Source organism: Cimex lectularius, unplaced genomic scaffold (assembly GCF_000648675.2).
Source record: "Cimex lectularius strain Harlan isolate CLEC.00 unplaced genomic scaffold, Clec_2.1 scaffold27, whole genome shotgun sequence".
Lineage (NCBI taxonomy): Eukaryota > Metazoa > Arthropoda > Insecta > Hemiptera > Cimicidae > Cimex > Cimex lectularius.
In genome coordinates, this window is record NW_019392670.1 from 745,572 (window position 1) to 758,783 (window position 13,212).

The following is a 13,212-nucleotide window of genomic DNA, read 5'->3' on the forward strand; positions in this document are numbered from 1 at the left end:
CATGGCTACGAGGTGCACAGAGGACATTATATTGTAATTGTTTAAAAAAATGATTGTGTTCAGTAAACAAAATTATGGAATTAAAACCTTTTATTTTGTTATTTCTTAAAATCCCGTAATTAAATTTTCCTTCAGTAAAAAACATAGTAATTTCTAATCAATTTTAATGCAATTTATAATAAAAATGGTAAGGAAGATAAATACGACAAAATTGGCAGCACCCCTATTCATTTTTGAGCAGTTTATATATCAGATCTACTTAAGACAAAATGTCTTTACAACGGACAGCGAAAGCTCAATTTTAAAACTAGAACAAAACGGATTAAAAGACACCGATAATCATATTATTTATGACATATTATCAAAATTATTCCACCTTAACTAGAAACAGAAAGAAATACATTACATATGGAAAAGAGCTCATGCTGTAATAAAACATAACGATAAGGTGCATTAGCGAAACGGGCAATTAACCAGGGTAAATCAACATCATTCAAAATCTCTTATTATGAAACGTTCGGTAATATAAAAAATTATATCATGGATATATGGGAGGCAAGATATAAAAGACTCTCGAAAGGGATTACAACAAACTGTTTGGGCCAAATATCAAATAGGTAATGAATATTTCACTAAAATTCATCTAAAGAAGAAGAAACAGTACGAAAAATGTTTCGAGAATGAAAACCTTGAATAATGAATCGCCACGCTTACGACTATAATCGGAAATGACTCTGAGGTGGTCGAAAAGTATTTAACTTACCCTTTTAATAATCAAAGGATACTAGAATCTTGCAATATAAATGTATATGTACAAATTCGAGACTTAAACAAATAAATCACAATGTCTAAAAACTAATTAACGACACCTCAATGGAGAGAGAAGCCCCAAGATTCCCGGGTCCGATGCATCCGCCGCATCCTCCGAAGGTGGGGTTCGGTCCCAAAGCCGGAACCGGAGAAGTTTATTATTGCGAACTAACATGTGACCATGACTATGGCTTAATGAAACAAAAACGACTAAAATGGAAAACACCTATAAAAACAACTGTCAAAAAATGTGAACAATTTTTCAATACTTTAAGTGCGTGACATATAAAAGTATGGAACAGATAGCAGTATCAGATTAATGTATACCGAGCAGCTATGAGATGATTATATACAAAAGTGTTTATAAAGTCAATAGACTAGAAATTATACAAAATGAATGACTTAGAATCAGTATTGGAGCCATAAGAATGCCCGATAGATGTACTTAGGAGAAACGTGTTGAATTTTCGATTTTTGCTCAAAATAATGGTCAGGAACTCATGAAAACCGCTTAGCTAATATGCAAAGTTTTGACATGTTACTAATTTGGCAAAGTACAAAAGAGAACTAGCAAAAAAAACCATCCGACAATGTGACACCCCGCATCCTAAAACAAACTCTGCAAAGTTAAAATCACTAAAAGGAGCTTCTTCGTCAACAGGATGTGACCAAAATAAACTATGCGCCAATATGTGCGGTTCTCAATAAGCAACAGTAACTCGATTGGCAGTATGCATACCGCGATAATCCAAGGGAATTGCATATAAAAACCTCTTTCCGCTGGTTGCTACCACCCTGGTTTTGTGAGGTTAACCAAAAAAATATGAATGGCAATAACTCGGCTCCGATCAAATCATGGAATATGCAATGTCATATCTCTACTAAATTGGCGGAAAAACGTCGCCTAACGCCTACAAATGTGGTATATGATGATTAACACCATACTCTCTGTACAAAACATACAGAAGAACGAAGAAGATTATACCCAAAAATCAACGGAAAGGAGGAGACACATTGGTAATTTTATCATAGCAGTTTTTCGACTTATTACGTTAGAAGTTATAAGAAAACGTGTGATTGGACAGTATTGGATGATCACGCCGAGTTTATTTTCACAATGTTATTATCCCGAAAGAACATTACGTACATCCTTACTTGCAACCGTCACAATATCAAGGTTTTAAACATAGAAACCCCGGATTTTTGCGAATGGAAGTATTCAATAAAACAACATCCGGCCTGGCACCGATTTGCAAAACAAACGATTTCATAACTCGATACAGGAAAATGCCATTGCCATCGAAATGAGCATGTGAGAAAAGTCTTTTCTAAGAATTGGACCGTCAAAGTATGTGGCATCAACCAAAACCAAAATATCGACGTTCAGGTCTGCGAGGTGGTGAACTTGCAGCTTGACGCTATCGCCCTGGTCTGCCGTTCTCGCCATATTCAGTATAGCATTTAAAAATTATCTAATCTCCCAATTTAAACTACGATGAAAGAACCCAAAGGTTACTGACCAATACTATTTATTTTAATATATATATCGAATATAAAAGAACTTATTTTGTTTACAATTTTCAGTAGATTGGATAATTCTACAGGCCAAATATAACAAATCCACAGGATAATTCTCGTACCCTAACTACAGGGTGGAATATTTGTATACAAGGTGATCCAAATTATCCAACTTATTTTCTTCAGAGTATTTAGAAGAAACACGGACTTTTTCTTTACTCATACAAGGAGGACTTTGCTTGAAATTTTTTAAAATTAATGTAAATCACCTTTAACACGATGTGTACAGCTGGTGGCTTGCACTTCTTGTCCGAGAATGTTACACTCACAACTGTTTCACCCGTGGTTGCAGATACATGGCGTAGCCGAGGGAAAGCAAGTTCGATGAGCCATATGACAGACGGATTGTAACTCGTAACAGTAGCGGTTCACGAATAATTTGTTGAGAGGATGTACCGGAACTGAGAGTGCCCATCCTACGACTTCCTTCCCTCACCGCACGTCCGAACAAACAACATCCTTTTCCATCCACAAAATAATATGGTATTTTTATGATTATGTTACACTTACGTTAAATGGAACACAAGGAAATTTAAAAAATGCGGGGTTTTTGTTTCGATTTGATCCATTTTGCGGGTACCAGTTTGCCAAAAACAATCCATCAGACAAGAAACCTGCAAAGAGCCGAAGATTGTTTTCCTGTAGCTTGTGTGCTTAGATTCCCACTGTTAACTCGATTTTATTATGTCTTTTTTTCTAAGAGCCTGGTTAGAAGTTTGGATTCCTACACCACAAAATGATTCGTGCCCTATCAGCAAGGGAGGCTCGATGAAGCTATCGGCCCTGAACAGTTTACAGCACACCAAATTGCCCAAAACGTACAGGCAATGGATTAAGAATAAGTTCTCGGTTGGGAATGTGTTCTTGGACAAAGACATTCGACAAAATTCGGGAAATTTCAATAAGTACCATCGCAGAAACTAACAGCAGAACTACTAAAATTTGATCGTCCTAGGTCTAGAATAACAGTTGAACTTGGTAGGTTGAATTTTGAACCTAACCTAACTTTACTAACCATATCTAACCTGAACCTAATCCTACTTAGCCTGGCCTAATCCATCCGTAACCGTCTCCATCGACTGCCTTATAAAAACAACTATACACCTTTGGAAACATTTATACAAAGAAAAACTACAATATAATAAATAATTCTTTATTAATAAGAGGCTACAATGACCAAAAATGTCTCTATTAGATCTGATACACTTCTGGGTAATGCACAAGTAGACTAATTGGTCAAAGAAGGATCTACAAGACTAAGGCAGAACTTTGGGATGAGAATGAGTCCTTGGTGCAATTGGACTGTATTTCAGGACAAAGGCATGAGAAAAGTCCATTAAAAGACCATCGCAGAACTAGGGCGTGTGAATAGGATGATAGTCGGACTGCTGACTGAACATTGCACGGTATAGACTCGCCGCAGCAAAAACAAGCCTTTGCAGATATTACCAGGAAAAAAGACAGCGGAACATGTCCTCTGTTGATACAAAGGCGCAGGCTAGAGGAAGACTAGCCATACACAGGGAGTCGATATAGCTTTAGGATTTCATGAAAAAAGCCTTAAACTCGAATTGTTTTAGATAATTATGGACATTGCACAATAAACCAATACTGGTCGCGTACATACACTACTCTTTTTAACCTTAACCTATAGGCGAAGTGGCAGTCCTTGTTTTTGTAATTCAGCACTTACGATATTTGAGTTTACTGCTCCGATGGTAGCTTGCTTGTATGACATCATATGACTATTAACTACGAATTATGATGCTTTTTTTTAATTTTTGGTGCAGACTGAAGTGAGTACATCTCTCAATTGCATGGACTTCGGCTTAAAATATACATGCCCATGGGTTATGAGTACTCAATGTTCAGACAAATACTCATTTACTCAGAATGTAAGAGAAAAAACGTAGTAAGACTTACTTGAAGAACTAAGGGAGAAAGAGGTACCTTAATAGGACGAAGGGGGTATGGTAACGACAGAATTTTGATTTAGACGTTTCAGCGCCTGGGTAGGCCCAGATGAACCTCTACCAAATCGTACTTCAGTGATTGCTTATGGCTATTAGGGCAAAACTACCTCCCGCAGATTATCTCAATTTATGCACAAATGCCATCTTCCGTTTTCATAAAATCGGTCGAGTTTAAATCCTGCCATGTCAGAGGGCCAAGTCGAACAGTTGAAGAGAAAAAACATCAAGAGTTATTTTTGTAAGTCCTGGATTTGAAGGATCTACAAACGAGTTTTTGTAATTCGCGCTTGTTGGACTTGTTTCAGAAGGCTGGGGCTATTGACACCGATTACAGTTCGATAGGCTTGGAGTAGTTTTCAAATCGAAATGCCACGCTTTGACCCAGCGAAAAAAAGCAAGCTACAGCAATAGAACTGCACCGTTCGCAGACAAAATTCGAATAAAGGAGTCAGCTTCATGCCTCTCCCTGCTTATACCCAGACGTCCGAATATGGTTCTCGAAAAGCACTCGAGGATGTGAAATTATAATTTAATGTTCCTTTTCAATTAACTAGACTTAATTAACTAGAAGACTTCTCAGTGATACAATAGAGAGAAAATGTCTTTACTGGGCATGTCCTAATTTTACCTTTTATGTGCCGATCGTTTCTTGTACTATCGGTCAAAGCTGGATTAGAGTTTTTTTTATTTTGTTGCCAGATCTATACTATCTGTTTTGAAAAAGACAGTTATCCGTTTGTCCTTAACTCTTTTATCCTGGTGACCGTATGCGGGTTGTTGACATATCCGACGTATACGAATCTCTGGACGTGTGTCAGCCAATTTATGTAATTCAGAAAAGAAATGCGTTTCTCAAATTGTGATATGAATTGAGAAAGGAGATAAAAATAATTAGACGCTGGAATGTTAAGACAATTTTTATTATGACTCGGCATGGTTAGTAAAAATTGGGGGCAACCTAAATTCAATTCGAACAAACTTTTGATAATTCGTTGATATGTTGATAAAATTTAAACCTACGTTTTAACCAACTAAAATTCCTGGACAGCGACATGAGAAAAAGTTCAGCAAAATACCATCTGGATCAACAAACGGCAGAGCTACTAAACCTAGGACGAGTTTAGGACTAGAATGATAGTAGGATTGCAGACTGGACACTGGAGACTACGGAGGCATAGGCATAGACTCGTAGCGGCTATTACCAGGAAGAAGCAGAAATATCGAAAGCTAAGGAAATTTCATTCAGGACACCAATTGGCCTTGAACCCTTTTGTGACACCACATACCTCGTACCAAATTGCCAAAAACATAGATACATGAGACTTACCATGGATACCATCATCTGACACTTACCATCAGACTGACCATGAGATCACTTCAGGGTCAAGAATAATTCTTCGATGTAATTAGACAGTATTTTAGGACAGAGGCACGAAAAAATTCCATTAAAGAACCATCATAGAAACTAACGACGGAAAAACTAAACCAAGGACATCTTAGGACTGGAATGATAGTAGGACTGCAGACTCCTATGGAATATTTATCAAATCCGAGCAGCTATTGGCAGGAAGAAAACGAAACATCGAAACATATCCTCTTCGGTGGCAAAGTCTATACAACCTGAGATTTATATTCTTGGGAGAGGAATCCTTAAAAAACTTTTGGATCTGAAAAAAATCCTTACCGAAAAGCTCTGGAGATTGCACAATAGACCAATATTGGTCGAGGTGCGTAAGGTCTTAAACAGGTCAACTCCTTATAATCTTAACCTTACCCTTAATATCCAACACATGCAAGCAGTCCAGAAGTCTTTAGAAGAATTCTTTCCCTACTAACCTCAAACTTCAATAATTTGCCGTCCAACCTTAAGCCCCCGATCCCTGTCAGCTATCCCCCCCCCCTTAAGCGACGCTGACCCAGTGGTTTCTCAAGACGTGTTCTCCAGGAGCAGTGCTGATATGGGTATGACCGGTTTGCGTTTGCTCAAATGTTGTTAATATAGAAAATTAGAAATATTTACCTAAATAAATTAAAAATAACATGTGATAAAAGGATTCTGGATACTGTTAAGTTATGAGTCCGAAATTCACGGCCCTGGATTCGAATCAAAATTACTTCCAAATGGAGCACCGGATCCAAGGATATAATAAACTCTACAAAAAATAATAATTTAAAAAAATTAAAAGATACGATAGATAAGAGATAAGGCCAGTTTGAGAGAAAGAAAAACACTCATTTTCTTTGTCAACTTTTTAAACAATGTATCCACTTCATCAGGACTTTGAAACTATTATTAATTTTTTAATTCAAAAGTTCAATAAATGTTGATATCAGTTATAATGAGATAAGTAAAAGTGACGAACTGTGTTATATACGGCTAAATTTTCATCTCAAATAACACAACGTGCTCATCACCCTATTTAAGATTCGTTCATACAAATTCATGGGTTGATTTTCATTAATACGATGCGAACAATCCAAATTTGTGATGTCGCATCGTGCCACCCACAAGGTTATTTTTTCTCTCACTAACGAATAAAAATGAAAGACTTTTATAACAATTTAAGTTTTTACAATAAGAGTTTATTGTGACTTTGAGGCAATAGAAAGTGTTGAAGTTAGGGTTTTTGATTTTCCTTGCAAGTTCCTGAAAGTTGCATCGGACTTAAAACAAAGCACTTAATTCATGTACTTAGGTGAATAAAAAAAACCTTCACCGTTTTAATCCGACTTATAGCACTTGCAGAGCCAAAACAAATTAATCCAAGCTTATTGCGCTAATTGAAAGTTGAAGCGATTGGGAAACAATTTCTATTTTCAGGACTTGGGTTTTCGTTGTTTGAATTCCTTTTTTCTCGTGACCTTTTGTCGTGCGAGGTGAAACGTTTGTTTTTGCCAAAATCCCTTAGGAAACAGTTTGGACTAGGAGACCTTCCATAAAGTCATTTATAGAGCATAAGAATCAACAATTATGACGAAACAGGAGAACGTCTCTATCCCATGGTAATGAGCGGTGCGGAAAGATATTAAGATTTAATGCTATTCCCTTTTCTCTACTGGTTTATTATCGACAATAAACATAGAAATTATAAAAATTAGAACAAACAAGTATGTGTTAAAATAGTTTAAATTTAGAACAGTACAACATTCTTTTTCTTTTATTTTTAACAAAAACAATCGAAAACACGGATTTTGCCATTTCTAGCGTGCCTTGAGAAAATGGCGGTTTTTATACATTTAACCAGAGCTGATCAAAATTGAAATATTTTATGTATAAATGCGAATTGATTCGATATGAAATAGTTCATATGATGATGATGGTGGTGGTGGTGGATACTAGGAGGTGTGGGGCTTTGTTTCCCAAGCAGTACGGCAGCCTTCTGACTTACAGTAGTTCAGTGCAATTGACTTAATACTTTAAAAAAAAGAAGTACTAGGTCATTGACTGTCGTTGCTACAATTCCTTTCACTGGGTTTACTTTGTATCCCATGTTATTTCTTCATTTGGTGAATGGCTGTTTAATCTGCAAATGGAGTCACTATTGAATACACTCATTCTATGCAGATGTTTTCTCAGATCTCACTGGCGTATAGCCATACCACTTCTCTAAATTTTGTCCTCTCTAACTGTAGCAGTGAGTTCACCAGTCTTGGTGAGGGTTATTTTGACATAAGCTTCTGTGTCTAGCATCTCTAGAGTTTATTCACTTTTCCTTTTGCCTTTTTTGAAGCCATTGTGTGATGGAGGAGTCTGAGATTGTTTTTGCTATCCCAAAAATAGGTTCAGGGCCTGTAGGCCTTTCAGATCCTCCTTTGGCCAGTACGTCTTTATTTTTACTTTTTCGTTACCCAAGACATCATCAGACTGTTATGTTTCCCCAGGTTTTGCAGATTTTGGATGCAGTCACCGAATATTTTTTACATGACAATGCTTTAACAACTGCTTGGTTATCGATCTTATCGTGAATGTTTTTTCAGTTTAACCACTTTTAAGATTTTCTAGGACGCAGGCATTGATGGCTATTTCGGCTTGAAAGACCGAGCTGTACGTCTCTAATGAGTTGAGTACTAATTGAGCTTAAGAGCATGAGAGTAACGTTGAATTTTGGGATTGTACAGAAAACGCCTCATCCGGTTCCTTTATGACGAAAATGTTTTTAAATTGCAAATTCCTTGTAAAAATGCGATATCTCGAAGGAAACAGACGAATAAAAACTCTTTAACTAATTCCTTTTCTGAACGTAAAAATAATTACTAAATAAACATTTTTTCAAAACGACACAAAATGGATAAAATAGAATTATTGAAAAAAAACACATACTTATTTTACAAGCCAATACCCCTTTTTTAATGGCTATTATAATCGAAATGGTCAGTAAACATTGCCCTAGCAATTTTAGCATATCTTTTAAGAATGGCCGTTGTCTGATAGAACTGAAGGCAAGTGAAATATTCATAAGGTCTTCCTGGCCTGAGAAAATGGCGGTTCTCTGAGAGAGCTAATGACAAGTGAAATATTCCATAAAGTCTACCCCGTGCCAAAAGATGTCAAGACAGGTTAAATCCCATCCAATATCCATATTCATCCCAGGTTTAGTAAATTTACAGATTTTCCAAATTTGCCAAAAGATCTTCGTTTATTTTTGTCCAACTTCGAACCGATTGACATTGAAATTTAAGATTTTAAAATGTATAATCTAATATACTTTCACTTCTTTTAAGTCGTTACGTATTTTTCTAATGGCTATTAAAACAAAATCCTTTGTAAATCACCGATCGAGCCTGTCTTGAGAAAATGGCGCTTTTCTGAAGGCGCCAATGACAAGTAAAAAATTACATAAGGTCTTCCTGTGCCAAAAGATGTCAAGACAAGTTAAATCCAATCCAATATTCATAATATAACTGCATATCTTTTTTAAAAAAAAAATTCCAACAACAAATTTTAGATTTAAAAAAATTCCTATCATCTCAGGTTTAGTAAACTTAAAATTTTTTCCAAACTTGCAAAAAAGATCCTCGTTTATTTTTGTTCAACTTGGAACTGATTGACATTGAAATTTTAAAATGTATATTCTAATTTCATGATATATCGATGTTGTATTCTAGAAAAAACGTGTTAAACTTCCACATGACAAGCACCGCAATATAAAATTTAAATATACTTTCATTTCTTTTAAGTCGTTACGTATTTTTCTAATGGCTATTATAAACAATATCCTTTGTAAATCACCGATCGAGCCTGTCTTGAGAAAATGGCGGTTTTCTGAGAGAGCTAATGGCAGGTGAAATATTCCATAAGGTCGTGCCAAAACATGCCAAGACAAGTTAATTCCCAACCAATATCCATAACTGCATATCTTTAAAAAAAAAATCCTAACAATAATTTTAGATTTAAACAATTCCTATCATCCCAGGTTTAGTAAATTTAAAGAATTTTCCAAACTTGCAAAATATTCTCGTTTAATTTGTCTTTTTGAAAAAAAAAAGTGATCAAAGTTATTCACTTATGCAGTAATCGTGAAAATGTAACAAATAAGCTCACGAAGGAAGTTCATAACTGCGATACTTGCATCGGAATCTGATATTGGCAAGCGCAAAAGCTTTCATGATTGAATTTGGCTTAAAAAAAAATCCTCTCCTGTGGTTTTTAGTACTTACAACAAACGGGGTGATGAAGGAATGATGAGGCGATTACATTATCACGGGTAATAAAAATTACCGTTGCCGGCAAACGGAAGGAAGAAGGACTGTCAAAAGTGGTTAAATTGACTGAAGAGTCGGCAAAGAAAGAAGGTGCAACTCACCTGGCCCATTTTATTCCAGCAAGGATGATATAGACGAAGGAGGCGGCCACTCCGATGAAGAGGCCCAAAGAGATCCCGGCCGATGCTATCCCGACACCCATGCCTACTTCACTAAAACCCCCTCCAAGTTTCGTTCTCCAAGCTCGCTAATCTATTTGTGTTTCTCCAAGGTGACTAATCACGTAAGTTATTTATCTCTCAAGAAGAATAATTAACGTACAACAATGAATATATTCGCATTAATAGGGGAAAAAATTAATACCCGCGCATTCGATCCTGCCAGTACTAGGAGGGATGATGGCAACCTAGGCGTTGTCTTCTGCTGAGAAAAAAAAAACAAGTACAAACACAATATTTAGACTATTTTTTGACATATTTTATAATTACTATTTTAATCAATAAGGCCAAGCATTTTATCGCCTGACTCATTCATTTGGAATTTTTCATTTCTATTTTTTATGTTTTACACACCTCTAACGCTGTAATATATATTCTTCACCCACTTCACCTCACTAAATAAACTTCACTGCCTTCTCCTCAGAAAGGAGGTCTTATGATGCCTTATGGGATTGTAGGGATGGGTTCTGATGGACAAGGCTTGGTCGAGACTATTGCGGTGATGGGAGATATTACTGTGGAACTTGGTAAATTTTTGGGGATTATATTTTGAATAAATAAGATTTTAAGGGCATTGTGGAGGGTAGTATGGAGGCATAATCCGGAGCAATTATAATTAATATGAAGACTTTAGATTGAAAGGTTTGGAGACGTTGGATATTGGAAGGTGTAGCTGTTCCCCACAATTCTATTCCGTATGTCCCAATCGGTAGCAGTAGGGTTTTGTAAATTGTACGTTTGTTTCTCATCGATAGCTTGGATTGTTGTTCTATAAATTTGTAGAGTAGACTGCTGTATCTTTTACGACTTGTTGTTTGTGTCGTATGTGCTGATTTCATGTTAGAATGAGTCTAGGTGGAACTCAAGGTAGCATACACAGGAATGTTGTAATATATTGTGAGAGGATATTTGCTTCAAAGTGTAAATGCGACATGGATGCACTGGCTTTTATCTTCATTTTCTATTGTCTACACCAATCTGCTGTACATGTGATATGTCTCTGCAGATATTCTGAAGCAACTGCAGGATCAGGGTTAGAGGATAGTACAGCTGTAACATTGGCAAAATATGCAATAAGGGTGGTAGGTTTAGGGCGAACATGTGCAGTATAAAAAGGATATAGAGGATTGGTCTAAGCCCTGTGGTATTCCTACAGCCAGAGAGCAGTATTAGGAGTAATCTGATCCTAGTCGGACTCGAATGAACCGCTCTGTTAGATAAGAGCGGAGGATTAAGTAGAGGGTATTTGGAAGGACTCACAATTAAACAAAACTGGGATTTTATTTATAAATTAGAATTAGTATGAACGATTAAGCTATAAGGTGCAAATTAACCTTGAGGGAGGTTGGTTAAAAATATGGCTGCTACTAACATAATATAGGAGTATTTGGTCCAGGAACCGGGAACCAATTTTCCCGTAGGAAAATACACCCGTATCTTCCAGCTGTGTCCATGCAATTGAGAGATGTACCCAGTTCAATTTGGACAAAGGGAATGAAAACAAGAAAATAGTTATCATATCAGAAAGCCAAACATCCATCAAAGCACCATGATTAGTTAAGATGGTGCTGAATTACAAAATTAAACTAAGTAGATTAGGTACACAAAAAAGCCACCTTCTGCTAGGTCCCAGGACATGTGGGAGTAGAGGGCAATGAGAGAGCAGACACCCTTACAAGGAAAGGGGCTGCCATACCGCTCGGAGGTCCTGAGCCTTATAGGAATTCACACTATCAACCTTAGACGAAAAGGCAAATGAAAATGAAGAAACAGTGGAATTCACTCATTGGACATAAACAATCCAGACAAAAACAACATAAAGGATGAATGGAACCAGACACTGTAGACTTGTAGACTGAATAGACATCTGACAAAGGCTGGTATAAGAACACGGAACGTGCAGATTCTGCAAAGAAGCAGAAGAGACACCAACACACCTACTATCAAACTGTGGCATCACATTTGCCCGCAGGAGGAAATGTTTTGGGATGTACACTGTAACCAAAGAAGAAATTCAACCACTGAAACTGGGCCTAAATCAAGTTTCTTGATGAACTAGTACTCTCTGGTCTGATATAAATACAGAAAAAGGTTATAAATAGCTCTCAAAGTGCACAGTACATTGCTCACCCTGAACATTACATCTACATTGTAAAGAACGAATTGCATGGGAATTTATCTTCTATGTAAGGCCTAGGAGCTATGAGAAGAATAGTAAAGTCAAAATGTCAAAAATATAGCATGAAGTTAAAAAAAGAATGTCTAGCCAAAGGGCAAACCTCTCAACCATGTGACCAGAACCGCCACAAGTCTCACTGTATAGTATGCTAAAGTTAAAGGTGGAAAAAAGGCTTGGGAAAAGTACCAGGTATAAGGCAAGAAAATTATAGACTTGGCCCCCGGCTAATATCATTTAAAGAAGAAGAAGATGGGCAAATCAGTAATGAAAACACGCCAAATTTGTCAAGAGAAACCAGAGTCATTGGCACATAGCTTTATGAGGCACTAGCTCATTACCGAATAGCCGTTTCGGTAAGGCAATTTTCATACGAAGGGAAATCCATGAAGCATTGGAGGAAAGTGCTTAGTTTTGTGGGAAAAGCACTAAAAAAAAAAAAAAGATGTTGCAGAAAAAGCAATATAGGACTTCCACAGTAGACCTATATAACAATGTTTCTGTGTATAATAGATCAACTACATTAGCATCTTGTCTCATTCAGCATCTACTTCCAAAAAAGAACAAGATTGAGAGTTTTTCATAATTTTTCCTCAAACTGAAAACTTGATAAGAGCTGTTGTTCTAGTTAAAATGGTTACAGATTGCAACTTTGTAAAGGAAATTGACTTCCTAAACCTTGAATATATTCTCATAATTATGTATGATGTAATTTTGAAATTAAGGTTATTATTATTATATCTACTTCCTGTTG

General features: G+C 36.5%; 1 protein-coding gene across 5 annotated transcripts in view; it reads right to left on the minus strand.

The window, feature by feature from the left end:
- The window catches only part of LOC106667177, a 44,643-nt gene extending 34,305 nt beyond the window's left edge, over nt 1-10,338 (minus strand). For 2 of the 5 annotated variants that reach the window (XM_014394936.2, XM_014394935.2), the window contains exon 1: nt 10,166-10,329. In XM_014394936.2, the coding sequence (XP_014250422.1) occupies nt 10,166-10,266 (101 nt within the window). In that variant the 5' untranslated portion in view covers nt 10,267-10,329. Of the gene's footprint in view, nt 1-2,597; nt 2,744-10,165 lie in introns of those variants that run through there. The other 3 variants (XM_024225274.1, XM_014394938.2, XM_014394937.2) reach the window with 3 other exon arrangements.
- Nucleotides 10,339-13,212: the final 2,874 nt, after the last annotated feature.